Genomic DNA, 19,486 nt, shown 5'->3' on the forward strand with positions numbered 1-19,486 from the left:
CCGATTTAAGTGGAAATTAGGCCTTTCTCCGTTGGTCCCGCGCAGAATGAAAGAACAAGTGGAATGTAGCACCAAAGCAGTTAGTAACACGGGGCCAGATCTCCAGCTGATGTTAACCGGCCTAGCTTCATTCATTTATATTACTTGAGGCTCTATCCCTTTTTTGTTCCTTGAAGCATTCATAACAGCTTCATAGGAAGTGGTGTTTAACATGCAGTTAAAATTCTAAAGCTTGTTATAAAAATACTGACATTTATATATATATTTAAAAAGTCTGTTTATTAAAAAGACACGTGGGAAACCCAACCCTGTTCGGACCTTTAGTACTCTGTGTAATTCAAGAAGCTCTTCCCACTGTAGACAGGAAAACACAACATATTTACTGTGAGATTAGACTGAGGCAGAGCTGATCCTGCTCCACACCTACTGCTGCTAGCCACACCTTACTGTTATAATAATAAGAAGGGGGAAAAAGAAGAAAAATAATTGAACATGGTATGCAGTTGTTGTTCCAAATAACAACAGTGTGTGCAGACTCATAAATGGCTCAGAATTGACCAAGAGGAAACACATATTTAATGATGACACAATCCTGTTGCTGCAGTCATTCACGTAAGGGAACTCCCACAGGGAAAGGCATAAAAAAGCTTAGGGAAGGTTGAGAAACTGCTCAGTCAGTGCTAGTAAGTCAAACGTTGTGTTAGATCCCTAATAGATGTGATCATGAACTCCAGCCAAGGCCGTTTCCAGTTTTCTTCTGGATCCCACAGGGGTAGTGCAGGGTGTGATTTGGCTCTGCTAGGAAGCTCCTACAGACCTTCAAGTGCACATGGAGGGGCCATTGGCACATCTGTCTCCATTTCCTCCACCAGGCCCCTCTGGCTGGCCTCTGGAGTGGGGGTATCTTGGGGAGCCTTTGGCAAGAGCCATGGAGATAGCATCTTTCTGGGCGGGAATGAGAAACAGACCATGCAAAACCTGAATGACCGTTTGGCTGCTTATCTGGAGAAGGTACGTTCTCTGGAAGCAGCTAATGCTCAGCTGGAAAGCTGTATCTTGGAGTGGCACAAGAAGAGGTCTCATGAAAAGAAGCATGACTTCAACCAATATGAGCAAAACATCACTGACATGCAAGGACAGGTAAGTCAGAGCTGCATTTGGCTATGCATTCTGCATCCCCCCTCTGTAAAACCTGGGTACTCCTTCAGGCAGACAGCCCTACTTTACAGAAGCATAAATAAAATATTAGAAACGTTAATGAAAGTGATTACCAGAGCTGTGCATAAAAGTCCATTGTGCACTCAAGGAGGCGGGAGGGGGATAGGAAAGGGTGTAAGGAAAGAGAGGTGTCAGAGTCTGTAGATGTCTGTGATATATAGAAATTAAAATATTGTCAAATGTTCTTTTGAAGTTGTGGACTGATCTGCGATTTCTTGCATAACATGTTCTCATTGAATGCCCAGTGTGGTAAATCACACCAAGAAAAATTGTAAAGCAGGAAAAGTGAAGAGACTGCCTTATTTCAAAGTGGGAGAAAGGCAGATTGGACTGCCTAGGACTATTGGAGTGAGGGCCTATTGTGGAAAATAGAAGAATGGGGGGTTAAAAGTTCAGAAAATCTGCAAAAGTCATTCATGAATGCCCCTTAAGAGCACTGACAAAGATACTACAAATCTTCCAAATAATCCAAATCTTGTAGGTTTTATACCGAAAAACCATAAAAGTCTTGTGTGTAGTCTAGAAAGATGAGTCAGTCAGCAGATGCCATATAGAAACCATTACCTACAACTGTTCTTCCTCCTATCTAGCAGTTCCTTGCAGCAGGCTTTGGCTACACCAAAGATACCTATAGCCAAGTCATGAAATCATTGATGTCACTCCAACATCCCCAATATAGCACTTTTGAAGGGGACAGGTTCTGCAATGCCTCAGGAAATAACAGAAACATAAAAGACCTCACAACACATTTGTAATGGAATGAGTAGAAATACACATTCACACAGGCTATTCTTAGAGGTACCTTTGTATTTCATTCACTGATTTCTGTGGTGGTGAAGGAGGAACATATAATGATCATATCCAAATAAAAAAGAAAAATGAAATGTCCATTCTAATTATGAAAACAGCACTGACAAATACTCTTTGGCATGTTTTCACTGTAACTAAAAAGTGAATTTATGGTTCCCACCACTATATCATATTAGCGCTCAACAATACGTCTTTCAAACTCATGTATCTAAAAATGTAAGAATAATATTAATCTGCATACATAATAAAATCTAATTAACTCAGTAATCATCCTGTGACTAATCAGAACAATTAACTTTACATGACCATATAAGGCAAGAAGCAAAGCTACTCAACAATGCTATGTTTTTAGTTTTTAAATGGCACTTTTTGTTGGAATGGGGCTGTTTAGGATTTCTTATGACCTTGAGAACTTTTTTCCAGAGATATCTGGACATTGGCATTAACTGACACCTTTGCTGACTTATGGTAGGGAGGCCTGGGATTGAATAGACATGGATAAAACTTCCTTCTGACTGCTAAAGATGTTGCCTTCAGGCAGAAGATGAGGGACACTGGCCCCAGGCAATGCATAAGGAAAGCTAGTTCTACTGCTGCCGTGGCCTGCTCTGAGGATAAAAACAGGTCATCAGTCTCCAGACCTGACAGTTCAGCAGTGAATTCATTTTAAAAGAAAAAAAAATCTCTAAACCAGAGATAAATACTTGGTCTCCAGCTAAACAGATTTTCTCACATCTTGTATGAGAACCCAGAGAAGTTCTGATTCAGGGGGAAAATCCAGACCTACAGAATTCACCCATGCCAGAACCTTTCTTAAGAAAGAAAGAGATTCAGAAAGATGAAAAGACGAAATCATAGGATTGATCAGGATAAAGCTCTAAGTGTACCACCAATATAACTCTTGTATCTACCATTCACAGGTGAGGTGGGTTATCCAGTAGTTACTAGCATCAAGCCTCTTAGACCAAGTATGTATTATTTTATTAGTATGTATTATGTTACATACCATTCATCGAGGAGGTGGGATATCAGATGGGTCAGATATTTACAGTGGGTACCTCGGACACCTTTAATCCAGAATTTTCATTTATTTTGGAAGGAACTCCAGCGAACCTCATAATCGCCACCATTGTGAATGACAATGAAATAAATCTTTATTAATCATAATTAATTAATCATGTATTAGTCAAAGTGCCCATATTTTCTGATTGAATGTGGAATATGTCCAAAAAGAGCTTGTATGAATATCCATCATCCATCCACACAGCAGTAAAATGGTTATGGTATTAGACTACAGCTTGCAAATATTTACTGCCTGACCATGCCTCACAGTTGAGGACTTTACTGCTATTTTAGCTCTTCAAAATCAAGATCCCTCCTTACAATAAAACCTGGCATTTGCAGTTTCTGAAGCTAACAGCTCCCACCTCAGTGCATATGGTACATATGATACAGGCCTTTCAGGATATTATCTAGTGCTTTGTTAAATCTACCTTTACAGCCTCAAACAATAGGGTTTAGTGTTGGCATTAGGGATGGAAAGTTGTTAAATTATAGCCATTTTGTGGCCACTGTAAAACAAATTGAAAGGCTCATTCTAGCTCTAAGCAGATAAATGTCCACATTCCAAAATCAGCAGCAACCAGCATTCGAATTGGCATTCTTCAGCAGTCCACAGTGCAGTGACAGTAAATCCCACTTAGTATATTTCAGATTAAGTCCTTCACTTCTTTGCCTTTTAGATGCCATGGACAGAGTCTCTTTTACTCTTAGGCCCTTACAATGTCATTATTTTTATTGTTGATTTGCTATATTATAAAATGGTTACAGAACTCAAGACACTAATGCAGCTTTCAGATTGGCTCTCAATTATGCTCTTCCACAGTATATTCTATAATGCTCTGGAAATGGGGTCAATTATTATCTTTATTTCTTTTCCCTGCCAGCAATAACAAACCCCAGGCTGCCAAACATTTAGGATATTATTGTACTTCTCAGCTGGCCTTCATTATGTCTTAGGGCAAAACCTGAAATGTGCTGTAATTGGCCAGGAATGTACTGTGTATTCTGTATTATTGATTGATTAATGCATTCCAAGGACACCTTGATTTTTCCATTCAAAAGTCAACTTGGAGCACTTCAAGATATTTTTGTCATGTTTTATTTTTCCTGGTTTCTTGCTGACTAGGTGCAGAAAGTTTTATTTGAAAAACCATTGGATAAAGATATTTCTGATTTTAGGACTATTTTCACCTTTTATTGCCATCTAAGTGTTTAGAGAAGGCTGAAGTGAGAAATTTCCCTGTGATTACCTCTTTTCTCCTCATCCCCCTTAATTAGTAAAAGACTTGATATGTCACAGTTCTTAGTTCATCCTAATTACATATTAAATTAATGGTTTGAAGAGAACTGGATTGCTTTTAAGGATTTGGAATGGAATACTGAGCCTTTCACATTCACATTCAAACCTACCCCAGGTTGGTGGAGACTGAAAGCCATTACCTTTTGATGGCTTGCCCAGTATCTTCTGTAAAATGAGCTAGTGCTCTTACTTACTTCTGTTCCTTTAGAGCAGGCTTCCACATCACAAAAGCCACCATTGGAATTGTCACTAACTAATTTCACATTGCTGGTAGTTTTAACATGGGCAAGAGATGACATTTAGTGAGACTTAGGTTCCTAAACACCTATGTAACTTTTGAGAGTGGGGCTTAGGTTCCTAAGGAGTTACATACATCTAAATACCTTTGAGGATCTGTGCCCAAGTCACTAAGGTGCATTTGAAAATTGTACTCTAAATCCATTCACACTTCAAACAATAGGAATGGCAGAATAGCGAAAGACATCCACTATATGGCATATCTGTGGGAACTTAACTCTCTATCTGTGGTTTACAGATTGAGGATGGCAAGATCACCAATGCCAGTATTTTTCTGCATATTGATAATGCTAAAATAGCATCTGAAGATTTGAGTCTCAAGTAAGTTCTTTCTTGGCTTCTTCATATTTGTAAGAAGGGTGAAAGGAAATAAATCCAGGCTTTGTCCATGATAATATAATAAAACTTGTTTCTGGTGAAGTTCTTTGGTGACATCTGATCAATAAAATGAATGTAAAGCAAAAATAATAGGGAGAAGAATGAGAACTTAATGTTAAAATTACAAATGATTGCTGAACAATCACAAGCGACTCTGTTTATGAATCGTAGATCAGGGGCTGAAGAACAAGTTTTACTGCAGGTGTTTAATTCTTATCACAAAAAGTATGTATAGACGGTAAGGCTGAATATAAATTAACTCTGGTCTGCACCTCATCCTCTCCCCCAATTCAACCAAATTATTCTGTCTCCTGTGGTCTTCAGTTCATTCTTCCTGACCCCTAGCATGCCCCTCTCCCTCACTACCTTTTGCTGGTCTCCACAGTGGGGTTGCCACAGTAACTGAATCAGTTCCTGATGAACCACTAGTGTGCCATCTCAGTGGGCAATACATAGTATTAAGAGACTTTTTTCAGGAAAGTCTAAGAAACCTGAATGGTTTAATTTGAATTGCAAACTTCCAGGCAAGCGTATGCCCATGAGGGGAATTTACATTATTGTAGGCTAGTTTCTGATGGACCCTGAACAGACTCCTCCATTCAGCAAAAGAAGCTAGCACTGTAAGGCAATATTTTTTGTAATGACTTTTTTCTTTTAAGACTCAAAACCCCAAGTCACTATCCCATACATTCTCTATGCTTCCTTTCACTTCACTACTAGTTACCAAGATATTTCATAGAACAGAACCACTAAAAATTGGAACTGTGAAGCTTCTTAAATGGAAGGGAATGTTGTTCTGTATAGGATTTCTGTGTGATTATCGCATTCTGAAGAGAGTCTGGTGAATTAGTTGGAGGAAACATTAGTTGACCCCACAAAAATTAGCGAGGAAGAGATTTTGGTTTCTCTTATATTTGAGATTGGGGAGCAATCAGAGAATCAAAGCCGTTTCAGAACTGAAAGTAACTGCAGTACCAGTTTCAAGTGTTGTTTTTGTCTGGGTTTTTTTTGCCCAGGAGGTGTCAACTTCCTAAATGCGGCTAACTTGAAGAGTTTGAAAGGATATTACTAGCTAGTTTTTAAGCAATTTTTACACACAGTGATTTCACCTGGCTTGTATGGCAATCACTCTGGGGCAAACTGCAGGAGACATTAAATTCTAGATGCTGTTTTAAAATCCCTAATAGCAATTTTTTTTTAGTTTTGAAACCCCTATTTCTAGAGCTGTGCTAGTCATAAACAAGAAAATTAAGAAAATGCTATCTTGTTAATTTCCCTTTATCATATATGGGAGTGGTATGGTGACATTTCATTTTAAAGGATTTCTAAGAAATAGCAAAGAATATGTTTTTAAAAGAGCCTACTTTCTTGTGATTTGCGCAAGCATTTGCTTTTCTTTGATGCTATTCATAGAGAACTCATGCATTCACCTGTTCTCAGCATCCATGTTTTGCCTCCTTTTTCCTGGTAAAGATATGAGGTGGAGCAGTCTCTCAGGCAGGGAATGCAAATCAGTGTTGAGAACCTGCGTAAGGAACTTGACAACCTGACCATTGTCACGACAGATCTGGAAATGGAGATTGAAGGCATCCAGGAAGAGCAGATCCTCAGGAAGAAAGATCATGAGAAGGTAGGAGAAATCTAGACCCTAAAATCCCAACTAATACAGTTTTGCTAATGAATGGAGCAGTTTGTGTAATATCTACATCCTATAAATGAGGCAGATAATTCAAGGCCCACTTGTGCTCCCACTGAAGTCAATGAGAGTCTTTCCATTGACTTCAATGAGAGTTTGGTCCAACCCACAGTTTGCATTATACATGATCTAGTGGATTAGGATTGGACCTCTTTAATTCTAATCCCAGATATGACAATAACTTACTGTATGTCCTTGGAAAGTTCATTTTGCCCATTTGCCTCTCATTTACCCCACCTGTAAAACAAAGATAATAAAACGTGCCTATCTTACAGGAATAGTGTGAGAAATAATTAGATAATATTTGTGCAGTGATTGCAGATGAAAACCACTGAGATAATTATTATCATTAGCTGATACAGCACCATTCATGTTTATGATCAGCAAAGCTGATACTAGCAATGTGGTGAAATTATTCAGATTATATATTGTGTTTCCTAAGGTATGAAATGATTGTTACTGGTGTGTTCGCCCCCAGATTTACCCTCAAACTCTGGATATGTCAGTTCTGAGGTTTGCTTTGAGATTTTGGTTTCATCTGAACCCAAAGTTCAGAATGAAAGTTTGAAAGAGACTTGGGCAAGAATGAATACAGACAGATCAAAATTGAAGAAAATGTTTGCACAAATCCCTCCAAAGTAAAAACTAATTACTTTTCCAAAGCTCTAAACATAGCTAAATAGACAGTACTTAGTGTACTTAAGCCTTGACAATTAAACCTTACTACTCTGAATTCTCACTTTGTTGTTGTGCGGTATATGTTGCTATCTCCACACAGCACTGTGTCACTGCTTGACAACATGACATTTTCATGCTGACTGCTGTATTGTTGTCCTTAGCTGTTATCCATTGTAGTACCTAGGTACCAAGTATCCTGCTCAGTGATCATCATTTTTTAAAAAGTGGAATAGAAATCCAAAGGGAAGATGGTAAAAGATCAGACTTCCACTGGCTGACTCACTTGTGTACCCGGAAATATTAATAAGCTATATTATAGCAATTTTTGGAAGCAGGACAACCAAGAAAGACGTTACTATGTCCAGTTAATCTGCATTTCAAATGCTGTAGTATCATATCTTGGAGTGTTGCTTTTTCTGGGGGCGCTTTTGGAAATGGTATTTAAAACATGAGATTATGCTACATTGAAGAGAATTTTACCAAACCTGTTTGACTTGTGCTATAATTATGTTGTTTACACAGTAATTATATGTTTTAATTTGACTGCTCCTCTAGTAATTACACTGAACTTTTATAATCTTCTCCTGTAAACTTGGCTATAGTTTCATAAATACTATGTATGCTCTGAAAGGTGAAATTACAATGAGAGTTGAATGAATCTGGATGGTTTCAAGTTTCATTCAGATAAACATCCAAATGTGGCAATACTTCTTTCAAGTGTCTTGCTTCTAGAAATAGTATGAAAACAAGTTTTTTTGCGTTTTTTGTTGAGTTCTCTGACCCAGTCCTACATGCACTGAAGTCATCAAGAGCAGAAGCAGGCTGCTGGTTTTGGCCACGTCAGATACACCATGACATTACCTACCCACAATATTTAATCAAACTTTACTGAACCTCCCAAAAAAGTTTTGAGCACTGGTTTGAGTCACATTTTAGATAAAGATATATACTGGCTCTTATTGTGGCCAGACTGATTTGCAGACCCATAAGAACAATTGAATTTATCTGGAAAATCATTCATCTCAAGTGGAGAACAAACTATTTTATCACCCAAGAGGTGGTCTTTCCAGTTTAAAGTCATGTCATGGAGTCATGTTAGTGGATGACCTGGGGGAAGTTGCACTGCTCTTGTCCATGCTGTACCTGTTTTGTGGATATAGAGGACTTCAGTCTCCAGGATTGTCAGTAGAACATCTTTCACCAACAGAATATTAATTTTAAAAAGAGCAGTCAATAGGGCTTGCAAATTGTCTGCACCAGTCTCTGGTGAACAGAAGCCCAGCAACCGAGTGGGGATAACCACAGCTCAAAAGTATTGGTATAAACATATCAGAATGAACAGCTTGTCTATGGCGGCATACTTCCAGCCCTAGGTTCTTTGTTATGTATGTCTACAAAGCAAGAAAGTGGGGGAGGGGGTTGTAGGTTGGAATGAGGCAGCCCTTATAAGAGTTTAATCTTTTGACTGGTATGGGTGTGAGACTAGTGAGGTAAAACTGATTGGATCTGGCATCTACATTGTAAAGAAACCCCACAGAATTCTTATTACATAGAGGGTTCCACACCTGCCCGGATGGCTTGTAGTATATTTTGCAGATTAAATATATATTGTGCTGTAGACAAACAAAAATTACGTACATTTTTTAGGAAGTGAACTCTTCCATTATGGAATTTTGCAATAGGAATAAAATCAACTTCCTTTCCAGCAGTCGGAATTCCCTAATGGTTTGGGAGCTTCCATGATTGTCTTTGTTGCAGCTGATTCTGCACAGTAATTTACTCACATTGTCATATGATAAAATAGTGTTCCAAAAGGTTGGGTCTGGAATCTGAAATAAACAGTCAGATGAGTAAATGCTGAAACCCAGATATGTGTGTGTTCCCTTATTATAAATGAAGAGTCAGTGCAGGCAGTGCACTTTCCTGGCTGAACAGAGAAGTGGTATGAAAATACAAGCTTTTACTAAGAAGTTAAGAGACCACAAAGCATAGGTAGGTGAGAGTCTTTCTGCAGGAAGTGTAAAGTAATAATCTTTTTTTTTAAATAATTTAAATAGATTGCTCTTTTTAAATTAAATCACAGTGTGTTTTAAGTTTATCCAGGTCAAACTACTGTGAGATAAGCAGTTGTTAACTGTGTGTATAACAATTAATTCACTATAATGAGACTAGTCTTTTAGTGCTACTTACTGAAAATAGGAACGAAGGGGACAAGGTGAGAATGGGCAGTTCTTTGTCATTATTTTCATAAATGTGTCTACTTATTTTCTCTTCTCTGCTAATATGAATAGGATATGGGGGAGCATCATTCATCACAGGATTTCAAGGTCAATGTGCAAGTGAATGCAGTGCCGAAAGAAGATTTGGCCAAGATTTTAGCAGGGATAAGAAAGGATTATGAAGCCATTATTGAAAAGAACCACCAAGGCCTAGAGGTCTGGTACAAACAGCAGGTAACAAAGGAGTACATCAAATTCCCTTCTGCTGATTTCACAGAGCCCTATTTGCATAAAAGATTGACCAGTATCAGTCAACTTTTCAATTACTTTTGCTCCACAGACTGCAACTGTGTCCCCAGCGACAAATATCAGTCCAGAAGAAATACAGAGCAATGAAAGTGAAATCAAGAACCTGAGGCGGACTTTTCAGGCCTTGGAAATTGAGTTGCAGGCACAATTTAGCAAGGTACCTTCTGGGGAAATCAATGGCAGGTCACTTTTTATCCATTAAGTTCTCCAGGAACACATACCTTCATCCAAATTCTGCCCTCATTCACACCCATGAACTACATTGACTTCTGTGGAGTTATATATAAATGAAAGCAGAATTTGACCCTTTTTGTCTATATTTAAACTCATGGACACTTGCAAAGAAGGCTGTTATAACGCCAACATGTAGAAAATTCATTAGATACTTCCCTTCTTGTGACTGCACATGGAGGAAACAGGAGGAAATGAGTGAGATGACCTGGAAGCCAGCCAGTAAGGTGCTCCAGTGGGGGAAGGGGGAAGGCTGAGGAGTTTGCCTAGTGGTCCAAATGTCAGGTTTGGAAAATCATAATATGATATGTGAAATCCTACTACCAACAGTCACACACACTAGGAAGAATATTGGCTGAAAATCTTAAGAATTCCTCAGATTTCCCAGAGATTAAAGCTCCTGTGTCCATGACATAGAGATCTTAGAGTAACACTGTATAATAAGAGGAAAACTGACAAAATGCTCGAAGAAATGTCTCATTTACAAAATATAAAAGTGTATTTTGCAACTCCAGAGAGAGGAAATCCGTAACTTCCAAAGTCAGTAATCTAAGGTTAGAAAAATTCTGATATGCCATTGTATAGTAACATGTATATTTGCCTCCCTTTTTTAAACTAATCAAAAAGTATCCTTTGTGATTTGCTAACACCCCAGATATAATCTTTAAATTTAGAAAAAGTTAATTACATGATAAAATGCACATTTGGTGTCAACCTATTGTTTCCTTTTCATTTTAGACCATTGTAAAAACAAAGAGAGTCATAGAGGAATTATCATAATTGAGCTGCAAATATAACCTTAACATTTCACCTTTCTAAAAAAAAATTCTGGATATGTCAATGTTATGTTAATAACTTTTGCAGAGGTTATTAAGAAAAAAGAAATGTGACCTTTGGAGATCATATTAGAAAGAGAAAATATTTCTAAAATTTAACTTGAGATTTATTTATGTTTACTTAGTCCTTGTGGAAACCAATTTCAGATTGATTATGATAGTTAATGTCTGAGAAGAGCCTGATTGATCACAGTATGAATGCAGTTTTATGCCAGTGTAATTCTGTTTAAAACAGGAACTATATTGTTGTAAAAGTGAAGAACCACAGTGGTGAATCAGGCCAGAAAAGTGCTAAGTATTATTACTACATTACTGCTGTTGATAAATAGAATAATCAATTGTTTGACCACACTTTGATTTATTATGAAATATACTCTAGAGACCAAATAACCAATGTCAGTTGGGTTTATTAATATGTACAGGAAAAAGGTTCTATGATACCCGGCTCCAAAGAGCCATCCTACGTAGCGATGTTACATTCATCTTACATAGATGGTGTGCTCTCCACTTTACACTTTTCAGCTGGTATCATTTATGTGATGATTTTACAAGTTACACATCTCTTTACAGATCACTAAAATCCAATTCATCAGTTTGTCTCAGTTCTCTAACTTCTTGTTCTATCCCTTCCTTATCGTTTTTTTTTTTTTTTTTTGGCTACTAGCATTCCAGGTACTGGTCCATGAAGGTACTTCCCTAGCATGTACTAAGACACAGAACAAATATACCTTGATTTTGCAAGTTTCCTTTCTGTTTGTGCCAATGGCCTACCTAATCAAACGCCAAGAGTTATGGTATACTTAGACTATGGTAACAGGATTATTGTATAGGCCAGTTTAGGGTGTATCACTATTACAATATTTGTGCTTAATTTTATTGTTGTTTAATAGATAGATAGATAGATAGATAGATAGATAGATAGATAGATATGCTAGCCAGCATATATTAGTCAACAATGCAAAAATTCATTTTTGTACCTTTTTGTGAGGATTGTGCATAATTATGGAGATTGTCAGAGTTCAAGTCAGGTGGGATCAAAAGGCCGTTCCAAGATTTCCTTAAAGACTGACTCGGTTACCCTTTGAGCATGGAGAACAGGGATGGGACAATTTAGGCTCCATTCCTGCAATTATGCACATACAACACTTTATTCATGTGAGTAATCCTACTGATTTCAATGGGATTACTTACATGAGTAATCATGCATGTAACTTAAATGTTTGAAGGACTAGAGCCTTATATTTGGAAGCTCTTCCGGTTAGGGACCATGCCTTCTGGTATTTTGTACAGTATACACTGTAGCCACCTCATAAATAATGATACTAGTATTTTCTGCTCTTTCAGAAATATGCCCTTAAAGGTACCTTGGCCGAGACCCAGGCTCACTATACATTTCAGCTCCAGAATATACAACAATCCATCTCTAACTGCGAGGAAGAGCTGAGTCAACTCCGCCAAGACATCAAGTGCCAGAACAATCATTATAAGATCCTCCTTGGGATCAAAACCCGCCTGGAAAAGGAGATTTCCACTTATCGTCAGCTCCTGGAGGGAACTGCTGACGGGTAAGACAAAGCTAGCCTAATTTGGGTAGAGGAGAGAGGAGTCCTTATGTTTATGTAACTTATTTATTTATGTTTAATCAGTATTTGTGGGCACCATGAAGATGGTAGATAGACATTGGTATTTTTATGTGTATGGACCATAATAAAATCCATGAGACACTTACTGCACAGTGAAACTTGCATCAATATTATTTTGATTAACTAAATTTATTTAACAAATATCTGAATGTATTGCTCTTGTGTCTAGCAATTGGGATACTTGAATTATTATAATATTTTGTATTTGTATAGTAACTTTCATCCAAGGCTCTCAGAGAACTTTAGAAATATATATATAAAAAAATTCACAATACCCATGTAAGGAAAGTACATTTAATTAACTCTATTTTATAGGTAAGGAAACCAAGACACAGACAAGAGAAATGCATTACACAAAGCTAGAATTCACCCTGTACTAACTGAAGCATCTCAAAGTCTTGTAATGGAATGTGCTACGTACTGTGTAACACCTAGGCTAGATTCTTCGGGGCTGTGATAATTTAGTTAATTTGTTTATGTTTATATATATTTATAAATTTAACTAAAATTTATCTAAAACAAAATTGTTACTATGTTCTTACACTGTGTGTGATTCAGTTGGACTCAGGAAAAGATGGATATTTCACTAAAACGCTTAGTTATTTTTTTATTTCCAGCCCAATTTGCTGTCTACAAAGAAGAATGGAGATATGTTTGGATAGGCTTTGGATAATCATCCAAATTCACAATTGCCTCCATACTGCATCTCTGAAGTTTTGCCCCTCACTAATGAATTATCTAGTCTATCCACTCTGACTCTATGAATCTCTGCATTCGGAAACCTCTTAGCTCACAGTTCTTTGTTCTGTCAATTAAAATCCACAACTTGCTTCAAACACATGAGACCTGGGAATTAACAAACCAGATGGAGGAAGATTATTAGTAATTAGTAGTAATTTACAGCTCTGCTGCTGAAACTCCCAGAGAGCACTCTCCTCCCAAATATTGAACTCCTTATCAGAAACCACAATGGGCCCAACACTAACCATTTATAGGACATGATGAAAGATACACTTTTCCTCAAAAGCAACAACAGTAAAAAACAAAGGAGGGCATTCAAAGTAGAAATGGCTGGACCCAAGAGTAATGAAGAGCAAAATCCCTCATGGTAAAAAATACATGTGGTCAGTTTTTGTTTTTGCCTTTTAGATATTGGCATGATGGTCACATTAGAAATACCATTGATGGATATATTGAACTGAGAATATTCATTTATTTTACCTTCATTTTATTATCTTTACAGAATAACAAAAACCTTTGAATCAAGCACTAAAGGTAAAAACTCCTTATTTTGCTCTCTATAGTAAATACTAATCACATTCGCGTTGGGTGAATTTTATTCCTGTGTGGAGGGTCTATGGAAAGCTTATGCACAACTTAAGTCCCACTTAAGCCACATTTTGATATGGTTTAACTGGTGCATATATGTCTTATGCAGGGGTGAATTTCACTCAGTTTGTCTACACTGCAATAGAAGGTGTGATGACAGCTCAGGTAGGCATACCTGTACTATCTTGAATCTAACTAGCCCAGCTAAAAATAATAGTGAAGCTAGATGTGGGCTAGGAATATGAATACATACCCAAGTGGATTGGGTGCACTTGTAAGAGCTCGCAATGAAACCAGTCCTGCTGCAGAGTCCCTGATATTTTTGGCTGTCCTAGCTAGATTAAAGATAGCATGGGTATGTCCACCTGAGCTGCTTCACACCTTTTTGTTGCAGCATAGACACATCCTCAGTGTATGCGGCTGTGTCCACCAGCTTGTAGCCATTTCTTGGTACAGACTTCCCCACTTACTGAAATACATCATCCACAGCTAAGACTCTAGCTCAGGCCCTCATGGTCCATCACAGGAACAGCAGCTCCACAAGGCAAGCTAAAAAGTAGCATCCCCTTTGGCTGAGCCAGTAAGTTTGGGCTGTTTGTGCCAGCTGCAAGTCAGTGCTGTCTCACATATCTAGAGACAACATTTTGTCTTTTTCACATATTTCTTTTAGACACATTAAGACACTTTGACTAGAGACGTGGGCAAGTATCTTTATTTATGTGATAACCTAAAGGTGAACTATCTGGATGTGTCTATCATCACTCCATTCTGCGTATGGAAAAAATCTGCCTTTGTGAATTGGTGCCCAACACTTAATATGCAAGCACCGAGTGGTTGTGATTGTTTTGCATAAAAGGGGCATACTAATTTTTGCAAGAGCAAATAGCTGTGCCCACAAAGTGACAGTGAAAAACTGGAAGCTACAGTTGACAATTTAGCCCTAGCAGGGTCAGAACCCAGCATTAGAGACTGGAAATCAGTTTGTAGCCTGCTTCAATACCAATTTAAACATACAGCATAAGAATGTTGCCATGTCAAGCCAAAGGTGAAACATACAGAGCTTTTGACTAGCAGCTCAAACAGAAACATTTCACCATTCACATGACGTACCATAAACCTATTTATGAACTATACTACCCCAGAAAATCTCTTCATGGCTACGTCAGGTCAGGGCCAACGAACATATATAGCATTAAATTTTCAGCTGATATAAATCAGAATAGCTCCAAATACTTCAAGAGAACTATGACAATTTACCATATCTGTGGATCTAGCCCATAAACTATGTACAAAAGCAAACTTTCCCTGCTTGATTTCTTTTCAATACGCCTCGTGCCTAATAAATCTCTTATTTACTTCCCTTCAGAACATGCTGGAATGACCAGTCAAAAGCTCAAAACAGTCACGCAGGACAGTGTGAATGGGCAAGTGGTGTCCTCCACCACAAATGAAATCGACCAGCAGATGTGAAGCAAGGCACATACTAGGCCCTGGCTCTACCAATGGCCCAATATGTGGCCTTGGGGCAAATCTTTTATGCTCTGTGCTTCAGTTTCTCTCTGTGGAAAATCAGCATAATAATACTTACCTTCTTTTTGTAAAGCACTTTGAGATCCACAGATGAAAAGTGTTATATAAGAGCTAGATGGTATTATCTTTTTTTAAAGAAAAATTCTTTTCCCATCAAGACATGGAAGAAAAGCTAGGTAATGAAAATGACTCGGGAATGTTGGTACTGAATGTGGTATGCATTTCTCACCAGGACCGTGAGTATGCTAACCTCCTTCTATAATTGACATATTGTTTTCCAAACTGACTGTAACTGAATGTGTATTTAATAATTTTCCACCTTCGCTGTCAGTCTCAATTACCTTTTATCTTTTACAATAAACCTCATTGTCTGTAATAAACGCTATTCAAATACTTTCGCTGGTAGTTGTTTTTTTACATTAAAAAACTAGAGGGCGGCAGATCCAAGAGGCCTGAAAACCTTGTGTGTCTTGGGCAAGTGTGAAGCTGGATGGTAACATCATCATCAGTCATCATAATAATCAAAGAAAAGGTTGACACTGTGCACAAAATCCTACACTTGCCAAGTATATAAACAAGGTACATTAGGCATTTCCTGTGTACAACTTTTTAAATGTCAGGTTTTAAATATATTACTTTTAGCATTATTTTAAAGTATATTTTAATGAAATGCCCATTCTGGAAATGTGTGTTTTCTCTTGAAGACCAACTGTAGAGAACTCTGCCTGTAAAACCCTCCTTCCATCAGTCCATATAATTAAATTCCTCTTTTTCATCTATAGTTTAGAGTGAGTTTGCCCAGATACATCCTTCAGCCTCCATCTTTGAATTCTCAAATTTTCTCTGTGATCTGATTAATCCAACCCATCACTTGACTGTTTGCCTTCCTAACAGAAGCTCATATCCCATGTTGATGAGTGCTGTATAAGAACATAGACAGATAAATAGGTGTCTATTGACATATCAAAGAATAGAACCAAGGTCAATCATATTATTTTAGGAGTTCATGAACAAGTGAGCTGAACTGGTTAAAAAATTTTAATTTGAAATTTTTTTAAATGAAAAATGGCTTTTTTTAAATCAAAACAGAAATTTACATGGGACATGTTTGATTTCAATGAAAATTTGTGGGGATCATCAAAAAAATTTCAACTGAGAACTGAACATTTTGGGTGTTTGGTTGCCAAAAACTGAAACATTTTCAGTTTTGAGGTTTTCATTTTTCCCCTCAATAAAAATCATAAAAATGTTGAAGAAAAATTTCAATGAAAACAAAAAGAATTCATTCTCATAAAAAATGTTGCAGGAAAAAATTAATTCTCAACAAACTCTAGTAACGAGGAGAAAGAGCGCCTGATTTTCAGATACAATGAACAATCTGAATTGCACCGAAAGTCAATAGCAGTTCTGGATTCTCAGCATGTGTGAAATTCAGGCCAACAATCTCTGTGGCCAAGGCTTGCAGTTCCTCCCTACATTTCACATCAGCACATTCACCAAATCAGGAGAAAATCCTGACAGTGATGGGACAAATGACAGTGAAGTATAATAAATAGAGACTCTGGCAAACAGAATCAACACAAGTGAATATTCAGCCAGGGAGGACTGGAAAATGAAGCAACAGAAGCGAGACAGCATGGAGAAGTATGAGCATCTGCATGTGATTTGCACTCCCCAGCATACATGCACACCAGACAAAACAGTTCTGGTCTGACCAGCCTTATGTCAATGGGAGAAAATTACATTGTGTTCCTTCATACCTGCTCATCCTTCGCTTTAATGGGTTTGCACATATATTCTGTTGCTTAGTGTGCACTGAAACAAGGATCACAAAAGAGGGTGAAAGTCTCAAAGACTCAGGAAAAATGTACTTCTAAAATGCACTAAATCCAACCCCCATGACCCAACCCTTTCTTACTGGCATGTTAGGACAAGTTAGTGATCTCCCCTACACCTGGTTGCAGAAAGAATCCCAAGAGCCTTGAACAAATTACTTAATGTTTTGTCTAAATTGGGTCAAACTGGTAATACTGGATTGGTGGCTCTAGACTAATTGAAGTTGTATTCCTTAGTTCTCAGCAGCTCCAACCAGCCAGACCTGTTACTTAAAGCACCTGGGCTGGAATGTACCTGGCTGACTCTAAACAAAAATTTTGGATTCTTTTAAACTACCTTTCCACTCCCCCAATCCTAAAGTCTGCTTTAAATGATACTGGCTGGATTGGTCCCATAGTTACCCTCCCAACCCTTATGTCAAGGATGGGGGAGTAGGTGGCTATGCCAGCTCAGTGCTATCAAAGGATTCCCTTGCACTGGGGGAATACTTAGATACCTGCCTGTGGTGGCTTTAAGCACCCCTTGCACCACCGGAATCTCCAACAAGAACCAAGGAATCACAAGCTTTAGTCTACAAAACTTGTAGACATTTAAAAAAAATAATTTAAATAGTGATTTTCATCCATATATCTCAAGGTGAGGCAAATACAAAATATTATTATCTTCATTTGACTGATGGGTAAAGTGAGGCACAGAGAGGTGAAATGACTTGTCCAATGTCATATAATAGGCCAGTGGCAGAGCTAGGAATGAAACCCAGATCTTTTACTGCTACATAAGGGGCCCATCCAATGACTCATATTGGCACTCACCGAAAAGATTAATTATGTCACACAAATACATTACTATTGACTATGTGTTATTTCTGACTATATGACAAATAGAACAGGAGCGTAACCATTTAATACAAAGTGACAGTTCTATTGGCTAAACCCGGTGGTATCACAAAGCACAAAAGCAGAGCTCAAATCACCAATACCCCAATGCATTTGTTTTGGTTTTGATCTAAGATTAGAATAATTTTATGTGAATGTATGTATGCTTACATTTCTAAAACTTCTAACTAATATTTCTTATCAACATTTTGATATGATTGTTTATAATATTTATGGTTTCTGTTATGCAATATTTGAGTATCATTTTTTCACAGGATGTATTTCGCTGACAAAATGTTTGATTTTAAAAAGGATTATTCTAATCTAAGTGAAACATAGGTACTATATTATTAACTGGAACATAATCACTGATATGTTCATGTATGCTGTATAAAGCTATGTGTGTTATGTTTGTGTTTTCTTTTAACTGTGAAATGATAGCATTCATGATTCTAATGAATGACTGGAAGAAAGACAGCACAATAAAGACAATGGATTTCAAGAAGGCAGACTTTAGCAAACTCAGGGGGTTGGTAGATAAGATCCCATGGGAAGCAAGTCTAACGGAAAAAATAGGTCGAGAGAGTTGGCGGTTTTTCAAAGAGAAGTTATTTAAGGGCACATGAGCAAACTATCCCACTGCGTAGTAAAAGAGAGGAAGTATGGCAAGTGACCACCCTAGTTTACCCAGGAGATCTTCAGTGATCTGAAACTTTAAAAAGAGTCCTACAAAAAACAGAAACTAGGTCAAATTACAAAGGATGAACATAAACAAACAGCACAAGCATGTAGGGACAAAATTAAAAAGGCTAAGACACAAAATGAGATTAAACTAGCTAGATACATAAAGGGTAACAAGAAAACATTCTACAAATGCATTAGTTGCAAGAGGAAGATCAAGGACAGGGTAGACCTGTAACTCAATGAGAGAAAGACAATAACAGAAAATGTAGAAATGTCAAATGTGCTAACAGACTCCTCTGTTTCAGTTTCCACCAAAAAGTTCAGTAGCAATTAGATGTCTAACATAGTGAACGCCAGTGAAAATTAGGTAGGATCTGAGACCAAAATAGAGAAAGAACAAGTTAAAAATTACTTAGACAAATTAGATGTCTTCAAGTCACCAGGCCTGATGAAATACATCCTAGAAGCTGACTAAGGAGATATCTAAGCCATTAGCAATTATCTACAAAAACTCATGGAAGAAAGGAAAGATTCCAGAGGACTGGAAGAGGGCAA

The 19,486-nt window shown here is 37.6% G+C and overlaps 1 protein-coding gene across 1 annotated transcript; it reads left to right on the forward strand.

Annotated features, from left to right (window-relative positions):
- The first annotated feature begins 650 nt into the window (after positions 1–650).
- On the forward strand, positions 651–15,929 carry KRT23 (keratin 23). The gene is made up of 8 exons (XM_008162738.4): positions 651–1,140; positions 4,926–5,008; positions 6,539–6,695; positions 9,731–9,892; positions 9,999–10,124; positions 12,379–12,599; positions 13,921–13,952; positions 15,373–15,929. Exons 1-8 carry the CDS (start codon positions 724–726, stop codon positions 15,474–15,476), a joined length of 1,302 nt encoding a protein of 433 aa, XP_008160960.3. The 5' UTR covers positions 651–723; the 3' UTR covers positions 15,477–15,929.
- Positions 15,930–19,486: the final 3,557 nt, after the last annotated feature.

This window comes from Chrysemys picta, chromosome 24 (assembly GCF_011386835.1).
Source record: "Chrysemys picta bellii isolate R12L10 chromosome 24, ASM1138683v2, whole genome shotgun sequence".
Taxonomy (NCBI): Eukaryota; Metazoa; Chordata; order Testudines; family Emydidae; genus Chrysemys; species Chrysemys picta.